The sequence below is a fragment of the Macaca nemestrina genome, chromosome 9, assembly GCF_043159975.1.
Source record: "Macaca nemestrina isolate mMacNem1 chromosome 9, mMacNem.hap1, whole genome shotgun sequence".
Classification (NCBI taxonomy): domain Eukaryota; kingdom Metazoa; phylum Chordata; class Mammalia; order Primates; family Cercopithecidae; genus Macaca; species Macaca nemestrina.
The window spans coordinates 89,822,238-89,845,516 of record NC_092133.1 but is presented as its reverse complement, the minus strand read 5'-3'; the positions used below and the strand labels follow the sequence as shown (position 1 = coordinate 89,845,516).

At 41.4% G+C, this 23,279-nt stretch overlaps 2 protein-coding genes and 1 long non-coding RNA gene across 11 annotated transcripts; 2 read left to right on the top strand and 1 right to left on the bottom strand.

The window, feature by feature from the left end:
- The first annotated feature begins 1,675 nt into the window (after positions 1-1,675).
- LOC105486598 (uncharacterized) lies at positions 1,676-4,969 on the top strand. Its single transcript, XM_071070071.1, has 2 exons — positions 1,676-2,236; positions 4,831-4,969. Exons 1-2 carry the CDS (start codon positions 1,761-1,763, stop codon positions 4,862-4,864), a joined length of 510 nt encoding a protein of 169 aa, XP_070926172.1. The 5' UTR covers positions 1,676-1,760; the 3' UTR covers positions 4,865-4,969.
- Positions 3,238-22,994, bottom strand: LOC112427534 (uncharacterized). Of its 7 annotated transcripts, none has more exons than XR_011607991.1 (5): positions 22,339-22,531; positions 12,723-12,983; positions 4,732-5,091; positions 3,808-3,905; positions 3,287-3,420 (listed from the first exon to the last, which is right to left on the bottom strand). It is a non-coding gene; the product is annotated as an uncharacterized lncRNA (long non-coding RNA). The 7 variants fall into 7 exon arrangements; XR_011607994.1 differs by lacking the exons at positions 12,723-12,983; positions 22,339-22,531 and adding exons at positions 5,831-5,915; positions 6,029-6,220; XR_011607996.1 differs by lacking the exon at positions 4,732-5,091 and having other exon boundaries at positions 3,238-3,420; positions 22,339-22,994.
- Positions 4,834-7,169, top strand: LOC139355260 (zinc finger protein 32). 3 transcript variants are annotated; one of them, XM_011749484.2, is made up of 2 exons: positions 4,834-4,969; positions 6,227-7,169. In XM_011749484.2, the coding sequence occupies exons 1-2, from the start codon at positions 4,900-4,902 to the stop codon at positions 6,976-6,978; spliced, it is 822 nt and encodes a 273-aa protein (XP_011747786.1). In that variant the 5' UTR covers positions 4,834-4,899; the 3' UTR covers positions 6,979-7,169. The 3 variants fall into 3 exon arrangements, with proteins under 3 accessions (XP_011747786.1, XP_024650107.1, XP_024650108.1); XM_024794339.2 differs by having other exon boundaries at positions 4,834-4,973; XM_024794340.2 differs by lacking the exon at positions 4,834-4,969 and adding an exon at positions 4,981-5,075.
- Positions 22,995-23,279: the final 285 nt, after the last annotated feature.

The following is a 23,279-nucleotide window of genomic DNA, read 5'->3' as shown; positions in this document are numbered from 1 at the left end:
ACACAGAAGTGCTGGATTTTAATCTTCTTCTTTATTGTTTCTGCCTTTGTTACATTGGTTAAGAAAGCCTTCCCTGGCAGAGCTTGCAGTGAGGCGAGATAGCAACACTGCACTCCAGCCTGGGCGACAGAGCGAGACTCCTCTAAAAAAAAAAAAGAAAAAGAAAGAAAGAAAGAAAGCCTTCCCTATGCCAAGATTATAAGAAGATTAATCCATGTGCTCTTCTGGGCCTTTGTGGCTCTGTGTTTCCCATTTTACATTAATCCATCTGGAGGTTCTCTTGGCATGGGAGTTAGGTAAACATTCAACTCCCCCCCTCCAATGTCTCACCCTTGTCATAACACCATTTATTGAATTATCTGTCCTTCCCCTAATATTTTGAAATGCCTGCAAAGTGGGGGAATTGTTCTTTGGCAATTTTTCAAATCTATACTGCCGACAACAATTTCCCTTTCACCCTCACCCCACACCCTCCCTCTTGTTGAGTATTTGCCTTAAGATGCAGGTGGTGGGTGAGGATGTGCCCTATTTTGCAACTGGGCAGTCTGTCTATGGAGGCTGGGGTCACATCAACCCCAATCCTAACAACTTTCTCCCCCACTTTGGGCCCTTCAATGTGTCCACTTTCCTGAGACCCCTTAAGGGAGTTTATGCAGATTTATAAAAGTGATGATGATTGCCCCTCACAGCCACCTTTTCCCATCAATGCTTTGTCATGTACCTTCACAGCAGGATCTGAAACTTGTCCTAGCGTCCGCAGCCGGTCTTGACCTCAACGGAACTTATGTACCCTTGTGTGAAGCAGAGGATGCAACCTTAGGACTCTGAGCCTTGACCTTTGCTGTGTGCCACCCTCCACTCCTTTCTCTCTCAGATTTGGGAGGAGTGGGGGGAGGAGCCACCTGGAGCAGTTCAGGAGTGGGGAGCTTCAGGACAGTTTGCACCACACACTCTGGGACTTCGCTGCACAACACCCCTGACCCCCATGTGAGGGAGGTGGTTTTTGTTTTCTCCACTAGACTGTCAGCCCCTCCCTAGGAGCACAGTGTGTCTTGCTCACATTCGTGTCCCCAGTGTCAGCACTTAAAATGGGTTCAACAGATAAATGTTGAATGAAATTCAGAAATGATGTGCAATAGTAACAGCTAACATTTAGGAATCAACTTATTACTTACATGACACCTTTGCATATTGAGTGAAATTAAGTTGTTTGGTTTAACAAATGTGTGGCTTTCGGGTAGAGGACAAGAACATAGCAAAAGGAAGCATTCTTTATGAGTCCTTCACGCAAGAGGATGGGCAGACACATCCCTCCAGAGGCAGGGACCCAGAGAAACGCCCGGCCAGGCAGAAGAGCTCCAGGATGAGGCCCCGATCCTGGAAAAGTGCGTTTGAAGGAGGCTTAAGGCATATCAGACAGCCTGGCCAACATGGTAAAACCGGCCTCTACTAAAAATACAAAAAAAATTAGCCAGGCATGGTGGCATGGTAGTCCCAGCTACTTGGGAGGCTGAGGCAGGAGAATCACTTGAGCCCAGAAGGCGGAGGTTGCAGTGAGCCGAGATCCTGCCACTGCACTCCAGCCTGAGAGACAGAGTGAAGAAAAAAAAAAAACAAAAAAAAGGTATTATTAGAGAGGCTTTATCTCCTACGTGTTCAAAAGCAACCATGCTCCTCCCAGTATCTCACTAAGACTTGGACTGACTGTGTTCCTGTTGCTCTTCACAGAAGCTCCATGAAAGCGAGCTTCGCCTTTGTTCATGCAGCGAGCTGCTCAACACAGGACCTGGAAGCCCCCAAGGCTTTATCAACGGATTTCTCCCCAAAACTTCGTTTCCTTCCGCGACGCCCTACAAGAACCCTGGACTCCTGAGTCCCTGGCTCAGCGCCTGCTACCCCGATGCTGTCAATCAGATCTTGCTAATCTGAGCGGCCGTGGCTCGGACCCGACTCCGCGTCCACTGACAGGTCGGCGCTATGGGTCTCCGGATTCCCAGTCCAAATCCGACGGCTTGAGGTCCCCGCGTCCCCGGGACCTGCGGAGCCCGAGCACCGGGAGCGCCAGAGAACTACATTTCCCACAGTGCTCTTGGGAAGCCGGGGCCGCCGAGACCCACGGCCCGGCGGGCGAGCTCGCGCGGAGACTCCTGGGAGTTGTAGTCCGGTCCGCCGGCGCCGGCACTGGTGCTGCTGCGGGCACGGCGCCGGCCTTTGTCTGCGGGCACGCGCCGCTGCGGTGAGTGAGGCCCCCGGCCGGGTCAAAGCGCCGGGGCAAGGCGGGGCTGCGCTATCAGGCCGCTGTCCCGGGCCCTCCGTGTGGCCGCATTATGACAGCGGCCGCCACGGAAATGAGCAGGCCCGGCCGGCCCGGCCCCCAAGGGAGGCCAGCCGCGAGCGGAGAGGTCGGCGGTCCGCAGAGCAGGGTCCCGTGGACCGGAGAGCGGGGTGCCGAGGTTCAGGACGCTGGGCGGGCCCGGGGCCCGGGGCCCGAGGCGGGAGGGCAGCGTCTGCGGAGAGGAGCAGGGCCCATGGGGTCGGGGCGTGGGAGGGGGAGGCCGCGGTGGGCTCCCCGGGCCTCCGTGCGGGCTTCAGCGAGGGCGGGAAGCCGGCGCCGGCCTTTCGGGGATGCGAGGAGAGGCAGCCCCTCCAAGGGAGAATAGGAAGCCAGGCAGTGTGTGGGAAACCACGCTACCCACAAGCTCCTACACCTGAAACGCCCCAGGACATTCTCCAGACCGCCAAGTGTACCCCTCCTCTCATCCGCCCTCCAGAGGACGCTGGATTTTAGGTCTTAAGCCTGGTGGTCTCGTCAGATACCCCTCCTGTTTGGTTCTTTCCCTCTCACTGTCCTACTGATAGGAGAGTGTTAGGAACCTGTTTGGTAAGTGGGGAAACTTGCCGAAGGTCATAGACCCTGGGGGAGCCAGGGCAAGAAGCCAAGACTCTCACGGACTACTACTAAGCTTTTTCCAAAGGATATAATAGCCTTTCTAATAGGAAAATCAATGTTTTTAATTATAAAGCCACTTTTACAAAATCTTAGGAAAACTACTTCCTCAGACCTGTGATCTAGGGAGAAAAATGTGACAATTTCCCCCTTACTAATCACGGAGGTCCCTGATAGGCAGCGGAGTTGTAACTTGAAGACGTCACAGCAGGTGGAAAGGCAGAGCTGTGAATTCTATCCTAATTTCCAGAATCCCCAGCGACAGAGTCCAACCCCAGGCAGCAGGAGTCATGTACTCCAGGGACTTTTAATGTGTGCAGTTGTTGAGCAAGAATACCTTGAACTTCCAAATGATGTGCTGGCATGCTGGTAGGGAATTCCTTTGTAGGTTGTGTTCTAAGTTGGAAGTGAGTCCTCCAAATAAAAATTTAAATGCCTCTCTTGGTCATCACAGCATTTAGCAGAACGTGCAGCTGTCAAGAAGAACCAGATGCTTAGGTTGACAAAACAAATAATGGTAGCATCATATTATTATTTCATTAAATCAGAAGGCCAGCATTTTGATAGGACATATTAGAGGGAAACAAGGAGTATGCATTGAACCACTGCGTTTCTTAAAAGTGTAAGAATTCAGTAATTAGGATCCTGAAGTAAGAAAAAATATTTTTTAAAAAAATAGATCATGTGGGCCAGGTGTAGTGGCTCATGCCTACAATCTCAGCATTTTGGGAGGCCAAGGCAGGAGGATCACTTCAGGCCAAGAGTTGGAGACCAGCCTGGGCAGGATAATGAGACCCGATCTCTACAAAAAAAAAATTTTTAATAATTTTTAAAAATTAGCTAGGCTTGGTGGTGCTTACCTGTAGTCCTAGCTATTTGGGAGGCTGAAGTGGGAGGATCCATTGAGTCCAGGAGTTCAAAGCCACAGCAAGCTATGACTGAGCCACTGTACTCCAGCCTGGGCAACAGAGCAAAACCTTGACTCAGAAAACTTTAAAAAATAATAATAATAAAAGATAATTTAGAACACATACAAGAGGATTCCTAGGATCTGGAAGAGTAATTCAGTCTAGTCAAACTCTCTTCCTTTCTGTTCAATTTTATAAGCATTCTGACCAGGTCTTTAGTGATCAGGAAATAGACAACTGTTTAATGTAAGAGCATACACTTTGGATCCAGAAAGTCTTGGATTTGAACCTTTGCTCCACCTTGATTCCTTATTTTCTGTGGGTTTTTGGGCAAGTTACTTAACCTAGTTGGAGTGCCTCGGGCTTGGTTTTGGAGTCCAGAGTAGGTCTTTCTTTTCCAAGAATTGACAAGTGTTTACACTTGGTCAGAACTGGTATTCTTATATCTTCAAGAGCAAGAGAAAGGTGAGTCTGGGTCTGGAGCCTCCTAAGAATTGTTCAGTGATAACATATGGACTCTCTTGGTAAGTCTTTGTAACTACAGAGAACTGGAGAGCTGCTTGGTTCCAACCAATCGTGAAGGCTGAAATGTTTTTTTAGATTCTGAATTCCTCTGGGGCTTGGAGGGAAGAAAGTAGTAGGTGGTTAGGTGGGGAACCAAAATGGAAGATCCCAATCACATGCCAAGACCAAAGTGTAAACAGGAGTGACTGTTAACTTGGGATTGGCAGGAAGAGATATATGTTTATGTGTTCTCTGCCTTCCCACATCCTGCTTCCTCCTAGACTCATTTGTGTGTGGTCCTGGTACCTCTGGGCCCATTTTGCAGTGACATTATAGTAACTAACATTATGTCAAGCAATCTAGGTTTCTTACATTCACTTATGCCTCCACAACTGTTGACTTTTTCCTTCTCACATATCAATTATTCTGCCCTTTCCTGTTTGTTTCTGTTTGTTTGTTTTTATCCCTCAGGTGCTCAGGAACAGCCCATGGAAGAATCATATGAAGAGGTGGTGACTGAGGTCGTAAGCAGGAGTGGACATGTTTGGATTTCCAACAGCTACCCTGCTGGACTGTCATGGAAGATATGCCCAGAATGTAGCATTCTTCAGTGAGTGAGTCAGTTGATGTCTGGATGTGCTCAGCTCACAGATATTCAGTGTCCCTGTCCTCAGCACTGGTCAGCAGTCTGAGGAAGCAGAGGAGACCTTGCTTTGGTAGAGCTCGCTGTTCCTAGGGTTACAAGAAAAGCCTGTGAGCTGGAGTTAGAAGTAATGGTAGAAACAGAGCAAGAGAACCATCGTGATATAGAGGTAGCGTTGAAGTAGTCTCTGAGAATCAATGAGCAGCTTAAATCTCAGCATTGTCTCTGAATAAGGCAAGAGAACAAGGAGAAAATTACCCTGGGGTGACACCAAGAAAACTGTTAATGGTGATGAATGGACCCATATATAAAGTGCACCAGGAGGCTCAGATGCAGGGCAATATTAGGAAAAAATAAAGTCAATACCTGCATAGAGAATAACTTCCAAACCAAAATTGATTTCAGTTTTGCCATAGCTTAGTAGGCTGAAAATAGCAAGGATTTTAATGGGAAAAATTCCTTGGATCAGATTCTATAATTGCCATGGCTAGATCTGCAGTATCAGACAGGTTATTTAACTTCCTTAAGCTCCAGGTTCATCTGTAAAATGGGGCAGTAAGTTCTATCTTGTAGGGTTGCAGGGATTAGCAATGACAGATGTAAAGTACCCAGGATTGTGCCACATATTTTCTGAGGTCACGGTGCTTATTCCATTGTAAAAGCAGACTGGACAGAGGTGGATTTCTGAAGAAGCAAATGCAGCTTAAGTTTTAGGACCGCTTACTTGCATTGGTCTCTCCAAGACCCTGGACTTAATTTTATACATTTTCTTAAAAGGGTGCCTCTAAAATGGGGAAGTTTTAGGCCTTATACAGCCTGGATCCACACCTGTTTTGGAGTCAGACAAAAGTTGGGTATGGGGCTCTATGTGATTCTGTATAGTTTTCTAAATTTTCTGAGCCGGTTTTCTGACCTATAAAATAGAGAAAACCATGTCTGTCTTACAAGGTTATTTGTTGGCCTAAATTAAATTTAGAGGCAGTACAGTACTATGGAGAATGCCTATTTGAGTCAGCTCTAACTTACCTAGTTCTGTGACCTTTGACAGTCTCCCTTTGCTCCCATTATCTGTATCAATCTCATGGTATTGTTTTCAGGATTGCATTGTCTATGCACAGAATAAGGCCTGGCACATCATAAGCACTCAAAGAATTATGTTTCTTTTTCCCTATTCTAAATCAGCATATTGGTGCTTCTTACATGACTTCCCTCTCATTTTATCAGATGTGATGACTGAAGCCCACCACAAGTATGACCACTCTGAGGCTACAGGATCCTCAAGCTGGGATATCCAAAATTCTTTCAGAAGAGAGAAGCTGGAACAAAAATCCCCAGATTCGAAGACCCTACAGGAAGATTCACCTGGAGTGAGACAAAGGGTCTATGAGTGCCAGGAGTGTGGAAAATCCTTCCGGCAAAAAGGTAGTCTAACGTTACATGAGAGAATCCACACTGGTCAAAAGCCTTTTGAGTGCACCCACTGTGGAAAAAGCTTCAGGGCCAAAGGCAATCTTGTTACACATCAGCGGATACACACGGGAGAGAAGCCTTATCAGTGCAAGGAGTGTGGGAAAAGCTTCAGTCAACGAGGTAGTCTCGCTGTCCACGAGAGACTCCACACTGGACAGAAACCCTACGAGTGTGCTATTTGTCAGAGAAGCTTCAGGAATCAGAGTAACCTTGCTGTTCACAGGAGAGTTCACAGTGGTGAGAAGCCCTATAGATGTGATCAGTGTGGAAAAGCCTTCAGTCAGAAAGGAAGCTTAATTGTTCACATCAGAGTCCACACGGGCCTGAAGCCCTATGCCTGTACCCAGTGCAGGAAGAGTTTCCACACTAGGGGGAATTGTATTCTGCATGGCAAAATCCACACAGGAGAGACACCCTATCTGTGTGGCCAGTGTGGAAAAAGCTTCACCCAGAGAGGGAGCCTGGCTGTGCACCAGCGAAGCTGCTCACAGAGGCTCACCCTTTGACCACTCTCTTGAACAGAAGTTCTCTTTACAAATTAAGAGTACAAAATTCTCTGAGATGAAGCAACCTATCCAGTTCTATGGAATGAATGGAGAATCTTTCAGAAAGACCATCATCGGGTAGGGCAAACTGACTTTTCTCCTTTCCCCTAAAAGAGTATGAGAAATAAATGTCTTCTTTATTATCATTATCATGTATGTTTTATAATTTCTGTCACTTTATTTTGACCTGATTTTTCAAGGTACCCCCATTAATCCGGTGCCACACTAGAGATTGCTCTGTGTATACACAATACAGATTTTAAATTTGTAGTTGAAACCATCAGGCTTTTTTAAATGTAAAAAATCAGCCCCTCATCAATCGCAAGTTCTTTTTCTTCCCTACATATTCAAATTAATCTTGTTTTGCCTTCAAAACCACTGGGCAAAATCCATGGGGCAAATCTAGTTAACCTTTATAATCTTCTTGTTGAACATTTCATTACCTGGATGATACCCCTAATAACCTATTGTGACTAATCACTCATGTCTGTAGCAAAGGGCCTACCCTTTTGTTACAAAAGAAAATTTCTTTCCAAGCCTGCAGAGCTTTAGTTTGTGCATTTAGACATACTTCAGTCCTCCACTCCTAACTAGGATAGAGATAATTCACCTATAACCAAAGAGCAAACAACTACTGTCTGTGCAATTTTTTAAAATCTTTAACCCATTTCTCCCCATCTATTAAAGGGACTCCTACATTCTCAGAGACCTTCACTCCCTCTTTGGTAACAGTAGTAATATCTTAGGATTGGGTTATCTAGAAAGGATGTAAGTGTTCTTATTACTGAACCCAGACTTGTAGTTTGTGGTCAATAATGAACTTCCACTTTGCAACAATACTATCCTCTTCCTCCTGCACACACACAAAGAAATTTGGAATTCTAACCCATCCTTTTTTCTGACCTCCAGGGGATGAGATTTGAAGAAGGCTGCAGAAGAAAAATTGGTTCTGAGGGGAAATTTTCATTTCCATTTTTTAAAATCTTAGCCATCTCTATAATTTTTCATGCTGAGCATTTATGTAAGTGAAATAAATGATGGATGATAGAGATTTTGGTTTTCTTGGTAAGACACCATTCCATACTTTCTAGTGGATCCTATAAACCAGTGGTCCCCAAGCTTTTTGGTACCAGGGACCAGTTTCATAAAAGACAATTTTCCTACAGATGGAGGGGGAAGGTGGGATGGTTTTGGGATGATCCAAGCACATTACATTTATTGTGCACTTTATTATTATTACATTATAGTATATAATGAAATAATTATAAGGTACTCACCATAAGGTAGAATCAGTGGGAGTCCTGAGCTTGTTTTCCTGCTACTAGACAGTCCCATCTGGGGGTGATGGGAGACAGCGACAGATCATAAGGCATTAGATTCTCATAAGGAGTGCACAACCTAGAATCCCTTGCATGCACAGTTCACAATGGGGTTCACACTTTTATGAGAATCTAATGCTGCCACTATCTGACAGGAGGCAGAGCTCAGGTGGTAATGTGAGTGGTGGGCAGTGACTGTAAATACAGATGAAACTTCACTTGCTCTCCCACCACTCACCTCCTGCTGTGTGCCCCAGTTCGTAACAGGCCACAGACTGGTACTGATCCATGGCCCCAGGGTTGGGAACTCCCTGCTATAAATTATTGCCTCCTTAATCCCAAAAAGCTTGTAATAGTAAATCCTTACCATGTGGAGAGGTAAATTTCAAAGGTCTTTGAGCATTGAAATAATTTAGAAACACTGGATTTTAATATGAAAGTATTATTCCAAAGATACCATGATAACATTTGAAGATATATACAAGAATGTTCATATCATCTTCATTTATAAAAGCTACACACTAGAAATAAATGTCCAACAATGGGTGAGGGATAAACTGTAGTATATGCATACAGTGAAATACAACTCAGCAATAAAAAAGAACATACAAGTGATACATCAATATGGATGAATCTGAAAGTTTTATGTTGAGTTAAAGAAGTCAAATACACAAATAGTATAATTCCACTTACGTGCCTCACAGAACAGGAAAAACTATGTGTGAGGATTGACCTGAAAGGCACACAAGGGAAGTTTACAGAGTGAAAACAATGTTCTCTACCTGACATCAGGCAGTAGATGCACGGGTCTAAACAATTACCAAAATTCATTGAACTCAATGCTTAAGATCTGCGCATTTTATTATATGTAAGATATACTTCAGTAACCATGAAGCAGTATATTGCCTACAAGCTCTTTGACACTCATCCCATGAAGATATGTAGGCTATGTCACCACCGCTTGAATCTGGACAGCCTTGTGACTGCTTCAAACAATAGAACACAACAGAAGTGATACTACACCAAGTATAGTTCTGAAAAGCCCTTAAAAGGTATGAAAAATTTCTGCCTGGTTCTCTTGAGAGACACTCTCAGGTGAAATCAGCCACCATGTAAAAAGTCCAGTTATCCTGAAATCACTATAATGGACAAGCTGCATATAAATGCTCCAGCCAACAGTTTCAGCTGAGCTCCCAACAGCCTGCCAGCCATGTGTGAGGGTCATTGTAGGTTTCTGGCCCAGTAGAATGCAGCCCCAGCTGACATCTGGCCAAAACTGCATGAAAGACTCCAAAGTGAGACTGCCTCACCTAATTCCTGACAAACAAAATCATGAGAAAAATGAAACATTATGGTTGGATACCACTAAATTTTCAGGTAATTTGTTATGCAGCAATAACAGAATAACTTAAGTACTTTTTAAGGATAAGCCACTGTAAAATTTATATATAGGAAAAATCGGAGGCTAGGAGTGGTGGCTCATGCCTGCAATCCCAGCACTTTGGGAGGCCAAGGTAGGCGGATCACCTGACGTTGGGAGTTCAAGACCAGCCTGACCAACATGGAGAAACCCTGTCTCTATTAAAAATACAAAATTAGCTGGGCATGGTGGCGCATGCCTGTAATCCCAGCTACTTGGGAGGCTGAGGCAGGAGAGTCAACTCGAACCCGGGAGGCAGAGGTTGCAGTGAACTGAGATTGTGCCACTGCACTCCAGCCTGGGCAACAAGAACAAAAACTCTGTCTCAAAAAAAAAAAAAAAAGAAAAATCTGGGGAAGCAACTTGATATTACCTCAGTGGCTAAATCAAAACAGGAAATTATGATTTATGATTCACCAGAAAGCTTAAGGTTTAAAATAAACATTCTCTTTGACAAAATAAGAGGCATGGTATAGATAGTTAACTGATATCTAATCCAAGTTATAAAATGAAGAAGTAGATGCTGGACTCCAGCAGTACTGCATTATAAGAAATGTAAAAATATATGCCTATATGTATACTTATACTTTCAGAATCTCAAAAATATATATGTGTATATATAGATAAATATAAAGAAAGAGCTATATAGATACATAAAATCTTAAAAGCATAGTTCTGCAAAAAGGAATGAGTAAATAATAAAGAGTAAAGAGGTCAGAAAATATATCATTGGCCACTGGTGATCAACTAAACCTTTAGCCCCTCTCCCCTCCCTGTGGTAGGGGGGTGCTGAAAGTTCCAGTCCCCTAATCCTGCTTTGGTCTTTATGGTGACCAGCCCCATCCTGAAGCTACCTTAGGACCCCTGGCCATAGTCATCTTATTAGCATAAAAAACGCACTCTTATCACGAGATTCCAAGAGAGAAGCTGTTATGTCAGGAAATGGAGATAAAAACCAAATATATGGGCCAGGGTGCGGTGGCTTATGTCTATAATCCCAGCACTTTGGGAGGCTGCTGTGGGCGGATCACTTGAGTTCAGGAGTTCGAGGCCAGCCTAGCCAACATGGTGAAATTCCATCTCTACTAAAAATACAAAAATTAGACAGAAGTGCTGGCGGACGCCTGTAATCCCAGCTACTTGGGACTCTGAGATAGGAGAACCACTTGAATCCGGGAGACGGAGACTGCAGTGAGCCAAGATTGTGCCACTGTACTCCAGCCTAGGTGACAGAGTGAGACTCTGTCTCAAAAAGAATAAATACATAAAAATAAAATTAAAATATACATATATAATGTGATATCATAAGCCCCAAATACATAAAGCAAAAATTGAGAGAACAAAGGAAATATAGACACCACCAAAATCCCATAGTTAGAGATGTTGACACCCTTCTCTCAATAGCTGGTAAAGTTAGGGGGGAAAACAACAGTAAGGATATGGAAGTTTTGAATAGCACTATCAACCAACTTGATGCCATTGGTATTCGTGGGTACTACATGCATCAAAAGCAGCATACACATTCCTCTGAAGTGCACATGAAACCTCCACCACAATAGACCATATGCTGGGCCACAAGTCTCAATAAATTTAAAACACTTGAATTATACAGAGTATATTCTTTGGCCACTACGTCGTTAAATTAGTAATCAATAATAATAAAATATCTAGAAAATCCTCACAATTGTTTGGAAATTAAACTGTACACTTCTAAATCACTTATAGTTCAAAGAATAAATCACAAAGAAAATTGAGGAAAATATTTTGAACTGAATGATAATATGTGTCAAAATATGAGGGCTGCAGTTAAAGCAGCTCTTTAGGGGAATTGTGTAGCTTTAAAATGCCTGGATTCGAAAAGAAAAAAACATAAAATCACTGATCTGTTACCTACTTGAGAAGCTAGAAAAAGAGTTAATCAAAACCGAAGAAAGAAGATATTGTTCATAATAGAGTAGATCAATGAAACTGAATATCAGCAAAGCAGAAGTAAGCTCTTTGAAAGGGTTAATAAAACTGATAAACTCATAGCAAGGCTAATCAAAAAAAAAAAAAAAAGAAACACAAACTACAAATATCAGGAATAAAAGAAAGGACATCACAACAAATTACAAAGATATTAAAGGAAAAATGAAAGCATACTATGAACAGTGTTATGTCGAAAAGTTCAACAACAAAAATGAAGTGTACAAAGTCTTTAAAAGACACAACTTGCCAAAATGACAGAAGAAGAAACAGAAAATCAACTGGGTGCAGTGGCTCACACCTGTAATCCTAGCACTTTGAGAGACCAAGACAGGAAGATTTCTTGAATTTCTTGATGCCAGGCATTTGAAATCACCCTGGGCAACATAGTGAGACCCTGTCTCCACCAAAACAAAAAAAAAAGAAAAGAAATAGAAAATCCAAGTATCCCTATATCTAATAAAGAAATTCAAATACCTTCACACAAAGAAAACTCCAGGCCAAAATCGCTTTACTGATAAAACATAAAACATAAAAAAGTATTCCTACACATTTTTTCAGAAAATAAAAGAGAATATGCCCTAAGTCATTGTATAAAATCAGTATTACTTTGACCCTAGAACCAAAGATGTCATAAGAAAAGAAAATTATACATCAGCATCCCTCATGAACATAGACACAAAAATACTTAATATTTTAGCAAATCTAATCAAACAATATATAAAATACATAATACATCCTGATAAAGTGTAGTTTGTAAAATTAATGTGCCTTGCAAGTCTAAAATTTTTCCCCATCACAGCACCATATTATACGTCCAAGTAAAGACCCAAATCTGTTTCATCTACCTAGAATTTCGATAATTAAGAAAATATATATATGTAGGGGTGTGTGTGTGTGTGTTTGTGTCTGTACAACTGATTTTCATTATTCATAGATTCTATACTTACAAATATACCTACTTGCTAAGTTTTATTTGTAACCCCCAAATCAATACTCACTGTGCTTTTGTGGTCAGTCACTCACAGACATGCAGAGGACAGTGAGAAATTTGAGTCATGCAACATGCACATTCCCAGCTAAAGTCAAACAATTATTGTCTTCTTGTTTCCTTTCTTATATTATAAACAAGTGGCCTTTTCACAATATATTGAGTGCTACGTTTTTCATAGGTTTGTGCTTTTTGTTGATGATTTTTCTGTTTAAAATGACTTCAAATTTAGTGCTGAAGTGCTCTCTGTTTTTCCTAAGCTGTGAGGTACCTTGTGGAGGGAGAAAACACATGTGTTACATAAGCTTTGCTCAGGGATGAGTTATACTCCTCTTGGCAATGAGTTTAAAGTAAATGAATCAACAATATATATTAAATTAGGTTTCTTTAAACAGAAACATACATAAAACAAGGTTATATTTTGATCAGCTTATTAAAATGTTGTGACTAGAAGCTTGTAGGAACCTAACCCTGTATTTCTCCTAGGAACAATGGTTCCATATTTGCTAATCAATATTCACAGAGACTTTACAGAACATAACTACTGTGAATAATGAGAATCAACTATATATGTGTATATAATACATACATCTGTATATATATTATATAGGTATATATAATACATATATCTATATAAATGTGCATATATTTGTATAATATGTATAACACATAAAATATATTTAAAACAAATCATTAAATATCAAAATGTTAAGTTAAAATTTTAGGCTAAAGTTCCTAGTGTATGGGTACATTAAGACTGAATAAACATATTCCACTGAAGTGCAGAATTTTGCTCTGTTAAAATGAGAATCTAGCTTCCCACTGACTTTCATTGTAAAATATCAATGTGTCTGTAAGGTGGGACTGACTCCATACAATAAAAATCATACACCAGAAAACCAGAAATATTTGACATTAGTATGTAGAAAAATGATTTTTAAATGACAGCTAACATTTTTGAAATGCTTAGGCTTTGCTAGATGCTGAGCTAAGCTTTATATCCTTGGCTCTCACAGCAAACTTGAATAAGTGCTAACTATAATTCAGAAAACTAAAGTCTAGAGGGGTTAAAAAAAACTTTTACAAGGTCATGCAGGTGGTGAATAAAAAAGAATCAAATGGAAATTTTAGAACTGGAAAATAAATGTAAAAATCACTAGATGGCTCAGTAGCAGCATGAATATGGTGGAGCAAGGAATCAATACATTTGAAAATAGAATAATAGAAATTACCCAATCTGAATGACAGAGAGAAAATAGACTAAAAAGAAATTAACAGATTATCAGGGACCTGGGAAACAATAACAAAAGAGATAACATTGGTGTCACTGCTGTTTTAGAAGAGAAAAGAAAGTAAGGCCGAGAATGTACTTGAAAAAAATAATGGCTGAAAATTACCCAAATTTGGTGAAAGCCACAAACTTTCAGATTCAAGAAGCAGAGCAAACATGATAAACACAAAGAAACACACAGCAAGACACATCATAATTAAACCTCGTTAAATCAAACATGATGAAAAAATCTTGAAAGCAGCTAGAGAGAAACAAAACATAATCTATAGTGAATGAATGATTTGAGTAACAATGGACATGTCACTAGAAATTATGGAGGCCAGAAGGAATTCACACACATTTTTCAGAGAAAAGAACTCTCAACCCAAAATTTTATATCAGTGAAAACATAATCATTCAAGAACGAAGGGGAAGGAGGAACTCCTCCCTAACTCATTCTATGAGGCCAGCATCATCTTGATACCAAAACCTGGCAGAGACACAACAAAAAAAGAAAACATCAAGCCAACATCCTTGATGAACATCAATGCAAAAATACTCAACAAAATAGGCTTTATCTCTGGGATGCAAGCTTGGTTGGTCCAATATATGCAAATCAATAAATGTGATTCATCACATCAACAGAACTAAAGACAAAAACCACATGATCATCTCAATAGATGCAGACAAGGCTTTTGATAAAATTCAACATCCCTTCATGTTAAAAATTCTCAATAACCTAGGTATGGAAGGAACATACCTCAAAATAATAAGAGCCATCTATGACAAGCCCACAGCCTGAATGGGGAAAAGCTGGAAGCATTCCCCTTGAAAACTGGCACAAGACAAGGATGCCGTCTCTCACCACTTCTATTCAACGTAATATTGAAAGTCCTGGCCAGAGCAATCAGGCAAGAGAAAGAAATAAAAGGCATCCAAATAGGAAGAGAGGAAGTCAAGCTCTCCCTGTTTGCTGATGATATGAACCTATATCTAGAAAACTCCATAGTCTCAGCCTAAAAGCTCCTTAAGCTGATAAACAACTTCAGCAAAGTCTCAGGATACAATATGCAAAAATCGCAAACATTCCTTTACACCAACAACAGTCAAGCTGAGGGCCAAATCAGGAATGCAGTCCCATTCACAACTGCCAAAAAATAAAATAAAATACCTAGGAATACAGCTAACCAGGGAGGTAAAAGATTTTTCTCTACAAGAAGAGCTATAAAACACTGTTCAAAGAAATCAGAGATGACACAAACAAATGGAAAAATACTCCATGCTCATGAGTAGGAAGACTCAATATCGTTAAAATGGCCATATTGCCCAAAGCAATTTACAGATTCAATGCTATTCCTATTAAACTACGATTGACATTCTTCACAGAACTAGAAAAAACTATTTTAAAATTCATATGGAACCAAAAAGGAGCCTGAATAGCCAAGGCAATCCTAAGCAAAAATAACAAAGCTGGAGGCATCACGCTACCTAACTTCAAACTGTACTACAGGGCTACAGTAACAAAAACAGCATGGTACTGGTACAAAAACAGACAGACCAATAGAACAGAATAAAGAAGCCAGAAATAAGGCCACCCACCTACAACTATCTAATCTCCAACAACCCTGATGAAAACAAGCAATGAGGAAAGAATTCTCTATCCAATAAATGGTGCTGGGATAACTGGCTAGCCATATGCAGAAGATTGAATCTGAACCCCTTCCTTACACTATATACAAAAATTAATTCAAGATGGATTAAAGACTTAAATATAAAACCCAAAACTATAATAACCCTGGAAGACAAACTAGGCAATACCATTCTGGACATAGAAATGAGCAAAGATTTCATGATAAAGACACCAAAAGCAATTGCAGAAAAAGCAAAAATTGGCAATTGGCATCTAATTAAACTACAGAGCTCCTGTACAGCAAAGGAAACTATCAATAGAATGAATAGACAGCCTACAGAATGGGAGAAAATTTTTGTAAACTATGCATCTGACAAAAGTCTAATATCCAGCATCTATAAGGAACTTAAACAAATTTACAAGAGAAAAACAAACAACCCATTAAAAAGTGGGCAAACAGATGGGCACAGTGGCTCACATCTGCAATCCCAGCATTTTGGGAGGCTGAGGCAGACAGATCACTTGAGGTCAGGAGTTCAAGACTAGCCTGGCGGTCTCTCCTAAAAATACAAAAATTAGCTGGGCATGGTGGCATGCACCTGTAATCCCAGCTACTCAGGAGGCTGAGGCAGAAGAATTACTTGAACCTGGGAAGCAGAGGTTGTGGTGAGCCAACTTCATGCCACTGCACTGCTGGGGCAATAGAGCGAGGCTCTGTCTCAAAAAAAAAAAGAAAAAGAAAAAGTGGACAATGGACATGAACAGACACTTTTAAAAAGATGACATACATGGGGCCAACAATCACACTTTTTAAAAACTCAACATCACTGATCAGTAGAGAAATGCAAATCAAAACCACAATGAGATACCATCTCACGCCATTCAGAATGCTATTACTAAAAGCTATTAAAAAGTCAGAAAGTAACAGATGCTGGTGAAGGTGCAGAGAGAAAAAAGGAATGCTTTTATGCTGTTCTTGGGAGTGTAAATTATTTCAACCATTATGGAAGACAGTATGGTGATTCCTCAAAGACCCATAAACAGAAATACCACTTAACCCAGCAATCCCATTACTAGGTATACATCCAAAGGAATATAAGTCATTCCATTATAAAGACACATGCACACGTATGTTCACTGCAGCACTACTCACAATAGTAAAGACATAGACTCAACCTAAATGTTCATCAATGATAGACTGGATAAAGAAAATGTGGTATATATACACCATGGAATACTATGCAGCCATAAAAAAGAATGAGATCATGTGTTTTGCAGGAACATGGATGGAGCTGGAGGCCATTATCCTTAGCAAACTAATGCAGGAACAGAAAACCAAATGCTGCATGTTCTCACTTATAAGTGGGAGCTAAATGATGAGAACACAGGGACACATAGAGGGGAACAATGCACACTGGGGCCTACTGGAGATTGGGAAGAGGGAGAGGATCAGGAAAAATAGCTAATGGGTACTAGGCTTAATATTCGAGTGACGAAATAATCTGTACAACAAACCCCCATCACACTAGTTTACCTTTATAACAAACCTGCACATGTACCCCTGAACTTAAAAGTTAATTTAAGTATGAAAAGGAACGTGAAGGGGAAATCAATCATTTCTTTCAGATGAAAGAAAACCAAGAGAATTTTTCAACAGCAGACCTTCCCTAAAATAATGGCTAAAAAAGTTATTCAAGCAGAAAAAAATATTAAAACAAGGAAACTTGAAGCATGAGAAAGGAAAAAATAAAAACAGAAAGAGGCCAGGTCCTGTGGCTCATACCTATAATCCCACCACTTTGGGAGGCCAAGCTGGGTGGATCACCTGAGGTCAGGAGTTCGAGACCAGCCTGGCCAACATGGTGAAACCCCATCTCTACTAAAAATACAAAAATTAGCCAGGTGTGGTGGTGCATGCCTGTAATCCCAGCTACTCCGGAGGCTGAGGTAGGAGAATCACTTGAACCCAGGAGGCAGAGGCTGTAGTGAACTGAGATCATGCCACTGTACTCCAGCTTGAGCAACAGAGCAAGACTCTATCTCAAAAAAAAAAAAAAAAAAATCAGCCTGGCATGGTGGCGGATGCCTGTAATCCCAGCTACTCAGGAGGCTGAGGCAGGAGAACCACTTGAACTTGGAAGGCAGATGTTGCAGTGAGCCAAGATCACGCCACTGTACTCCAGCCTGGGCAACAGAGTGAGACTGACTCAAAAAAAAAAAAAAACAAACAAAACAAACAAACAAACAAAAAAACAGAAAGAGTAGAAATATGGGTAGATATAATAGATTATCCTTCTCTTAAGTTTTCTAAACTATGTTAGGCTTCTGAAGCAATAACTACAACACTGATGTGGTTCTCAATGTGTGCAGAGGAAACACTCAGAGCAATTTCACTATAAAAAGAGTGAGGAAGGGAGCTTGGAGGTACACATATGGTTTATTTCCTTAACAGGATCAAACCACACATAATGATCTACATCAGGCGGGTCTAGTCTTTTGGCTTCCCTGGGCCACATTGGAAGAGGTATTGTCTTGGGCCACACATAAAATACACTAACATTAACAACAGTTAAACAGCTTTAAAAAAAATCGCCAAAAAAAAATCTCATAATGTTTTAAGAAAGTTTACGAATTTGTGTTGGGCCACATTCAAAGCTGTCTGGGCCGTATGCGGTCGTGGGCCATGGGTTGGACAAGCTTGATCTACACGTTTACTTTTTTCCCTTAAAATATTCTGAGTTTCTACATTACTTCGTCTAGATCTGCCTAGATTGTTAATAGACAATTATGAGCTGTATGTCAGGAAATGAGGACAAAGACTAAATAAATATATATATTTAACAGTATCACGGGTTATAATTCATTTACAAGTTTCTCTGCTGATTTATTGGCTTATAAGTGTTTACTATCACAAACGATACCGCAGGGAACATCTTTATGCACATCTTTTCATGTAACTGTGAACAGTTAAACATAAAATACATTCCCAGAAGTAGAATTGCTAGATTAAGTTATATACACTTTAATGGCGGTTGTTGTTTTGAGACAGGGTCTTACTCTGTCGCCCAGGATGGAGTGCAGTGATGCGATCACAGCTCACTGCAGCCTCAACCTACCAGGCTCAAGCGATCCTCTCACCTCAGCCCTCCAAATAGCTGGGACCCCAGGCATGCACCACCGCACCCAGCTATTTTTGTATTTTTTGTAGAGACAGGGTCTCACTATGCTGCCCAAGCTGGTCTCAAACTCCTGGACTTAAGCCATCCTCCCACCTCGACCTCCCAAAGTGCTGGGATTACAGGTGTGTGCCACTGTGCCTGGCCCTTTAATTGTTTTATATTAAAATTTTTTCTATTTAAAAAATTATTTCCAGAGCTCCTTAGGCTTGAAAGTGTGGATTAAACATTAGCAGACATTTTTTAAACAAACTATCCAACCTCATAATCAAATTTTCCCAGGAAATAAAAGGTGGTGACAAGTAAAATCCAGAAGAGAACCACTGGATCTGCTCTTCCATGGGGGTGGAAATTTTAGCTTAAACCAGTCAGGGAGCACTGTTCCTGAGAGTTCTTAGGGGTTAGGGTAGCGAATAGAAGCAGAAAATTCAGAAAGGGAGAGAAATAAACACAAGGTGGGACAAAATTCAGAAGCAGCGGCAGCGACTGTTCAGCACTGTGAATATGACTTCCATCAACCCCAAAGAGGCTCTGAGACCAAATACAAACTGGTCCGATGCTTTTGCTAAAGTCCATAAATATCAACACGCAGCTTACTCCACTATTCCGTAATTTACGTATTGTGTTATGTTTGTGTATATAAAAATTAAATATATCATTAAATATAATGTTTAAAAGGTGACCTGTTAAAAGCAAGGATTATATAGTGTTTATCTTCGGGAGGGGTGCTCATAATTTTCTTTTTTTTTTTTTTTTTTACAGTCCAGAGGTCTTTTTTTTTTTTTTTTAACACTGATTATGCCATGAATCAATCCACAGGGAAGAGGTTCCAGCAGCTCAAGCTCCTTCCCATTTGTTCTCACACAGTGTGCTTCTCTGAGCAGAGCAGACTGGCGCTTCCGTTGAACCCAGGTACCTTTCTCTTTGGCTTCCTTCTTTTTCTGATCATTTTCCTTCACAGGTTTCAGGAAGCTAGCTCGGCTCTCAGAGTACTTAATGTGCTCAATACCCACATGAATACTCTTGGCAAGAATCTTGCCCTTAACTTGTGTGTTTACAACAATGCCGACGGCCTACTGGGTAACACTGTAGACTCTTCCAGTTCTGCCATGATAACACTTGTGGGGCATTCCTTTTGAAAAGTGCCCATTCCTTTAATGTCTACAATATCATCTTTCTTATAGATTCACATATACGTGACCAAAGGAACAACTCCATGCTTCCTAAAAGGCCTAGAGGACATCTCCCAGGAGCCTCTCCTCTTTCCCTTGGTGTTTGTCATTTTGTCGAATTACTGGAAGACGGTGGTTCTGATCAAAAGGGCCATAATAAATTTTTATTTTCTTGTGTCTGTGTTTTTCTACAATAAACATACATTATTTTTATAACCAAAAATGATCAACGTACGTAATTTTCTCTTTAATATACGTTATCTGATTTTCCCATTAAAGCTAAATATGCTCCTTATCACTTCCAAATAAAAAGTTATAAAAAAAGCCAATAATCTCCCTACTCCAAAAACCCAAGTGTTACATCACTCCAAATAACATCACTCCAAAGTTACACACACACACACACACACACACACAGAGTATATGGTTGTGTGTATTTCTATATACTATTTGATATATATACTTATGCAAACCATGGAATTTGAACATATTTTCTTATTTCATTCTTTTTAAACAAAAAAGGACCACTCTATACACATTGTTTGGCAGTTTAGTTTTTCTGTTTTCATTAATAAATGTATCTATCTTTACATTCTAGTAACATATTACTGCAAACTCAGCAGGTTGAACAACACAAATGTATTATCTCACAGTTTTGCGTAGTTCTGAAGTTCAGGAGGGACCAAGCTGGGAACTCTGCTCAGGGTCTCACCAGCCTGAAATCAGGGTGCCAGCCAAGCCATGTCCATCTAGTCTCAACTAGAGAAGATCCCTCCTTAGCCCATTCAGATGGGGGCGCGATGCATTTCCCGATGGCTGTAGTACTAAGGGTCCCAGTTTCTTACTATTAGCTGAAGTTTGCCCTGAGGTCCTTCAGGCCACTTAAACTTCTCTGCCACCACATGGCAGTTTACCTCTTTAAGTCCAACAGAAGAGAATTTATCTTCTTTTTTTTTTTTTTTTTTTTTTTTTTTTTGAGACGGAGTCTCGCTCTGTCGCCCAGCCCAGGCTGGAGTGCAATGGCGCGATCTCGGCTCACTGCAAGCTCCGCCTCCCGGGTTCACGCCATTCTCCTGCCTCAGCCTCCCGAGTAGCTGGGACTACAGGCGCCCACAACCGCGCCCGGCTAATTTTTTATATTTTTAGTAGAGACGGGGTTTCACCGTGGTCTCGATCTACTGACCTTGTGATCCGCCCGCCTCGGCCTCCCAAAGTGCTGGGATTACAGGCGTGAGCCACCGCGCCCGGCTGAGAATTTATCTTCTAAGTCTGCTAAGAGTCTGCTTATCTTTCAAGTTGGCTAAGTGTCTTCAGAGTCTCATATAACATAACAACCATAGGAGCGGTGTCCCATCACCTCTGCCATATTCCATCAGAGGCAAGTCTCGGGTTATTCTCACAAAGGGAGAGGTTATACAAGGGCGTGACTCACTGAGGGTAACCTTAGTGTGTTACTTTTCTAAGGATTCTATAATAAGGTACCGCAAACCAAGTGGCTTAAATAACATAAATTTATTATCTGGCAGTTCTGGAGGCTAGAAGTACAAAATCAAGGCTGTGCTCCCTCTGAAACTGTAGGGAGAGCCCCTCCTTGCCTGTCCCTAGCTCTGATGGTTTGCTGTCAACCCTTGGTGCTTCTTGGCTTGCAGCTGCAGGACTTCACTTTCCACTTGTGCCGTCATATGGCCTTCTCCCATGTGTCTGTGTTTCTGCATTTCTCCACCTCTTATATGGACACCAGTCACATTGGATTAAAGGCCCACCCTATGCCACTATGATGTCATCCTAACTAATTACATCTGCAAAGACCCTATGTCCAAACAGGACATGGTATGAGGTACTGGCAGTCAGGACTTCAGCATATCTTTTTGGAGGACAGAATTGAACCCATAACACTTGGCGAGTATCCTCCACGGTATCAAAAACATTCTTCTGCAGAAATACATACAAATCCAACCAAGTGGTTCCGAAGGACATCAGCATCACCTGGGAACTTATAGGAAATGCAAATCCTCAGGCCCTGTCCCAGACCTATTGACCCAGAAACTGCAGAGATTGGGGAGAAGGGAGGGACAGCACAATGTGTTTTAACGAGCCTACAGCTCATTCTTCTTACCAGCTTCACAGTTTGACTCTCAACCCTACCAGACTCTCTAAGCAGACCCAAAACTCCCTTCAAGGCAATAAAAAGAGCAGGAAGAAAATTCCAAGCAGCAGTTGGCCTGGATTATCCTACTCCTTAAACAGGGCGTTGAGACAGTACATGTCTGTCCTCCTTTTCCACGCCGAGTTCCTTATTGCTAGGGCTTCCATTCAAAAATCAATGCCACAGAAGACTAGAAAAGTCAACGAAGATGATTAAATACATGATTTCTTACCTAATTTTGACATCAAGTCACAGGAAGGAGCCCACATGAGTCAACCGTGCCAAAAAGGCCCCACACATGCAAACTCAAATGAATACCTTCATCTTCCCTTTTATCGTGGGCACAAGTCTCTCCCAAAGTCCCTTCCACACCATCCACCAAGTCCAGTTCACCAGCTCACCTGTAGCCCTGCCCTGATTCTGTTTACTTCACTTGCATTTGGGGTCATTATGATGTCACTGCCATAGGGTCAGGCACTTAGTGACAATAGAATGTATAATCCAGCCATGACCAAGACTTGTGTTTCTGCAGTACTGAATCCCATCTTACTCTTAGACGGCCTCATTCCTTTGATAAAAGAATGCAAATCACTCCACAATTCTGCTTGCTTTCTAATTTCTATCTCTTCCCAGTAGTTCTGGCCAGCCTGCCTGGTTTTTCCTGATTTTACTGATTATACTCCTTTTATGTTTTCAGGCCACTAACCTCCCTAGCTTTGCCATAGTCCAAAATAGCGACTGTAATCAATACATCTCATTCAACACAAGCTACAGATGTACTGGAAAAACTTGTTTGACTATTGCCATAACCTTTCAGGAAGTTTCTTGGGGTTTTGCTTATACAAACATCTCATATAATCCTGACTATAGCCTGTTGTGACCCTGTCTCTGCTTGATTCAAGACAATACTCTCTCCCTTTCTCTTAACTCCAACGTTGAGTCTCTTGCCTTAAAGCTATTGTACACATTATTCCTCTTTGCAGCAGTTATCTATCACCTGGGTCGCTCCTTGAAGATTTTAGTTCCTGTATCACTATCACTCACTCCAGCTCTACTGTCATCCCACTTGGAGTGCTTATAAATGACTCATCACTTTTCCTCCTTACTTCCAATGAACTTCCTCTCTGTAAGACCAGAGCCACTCACCTCCATCCATGATCATATTCATAACAT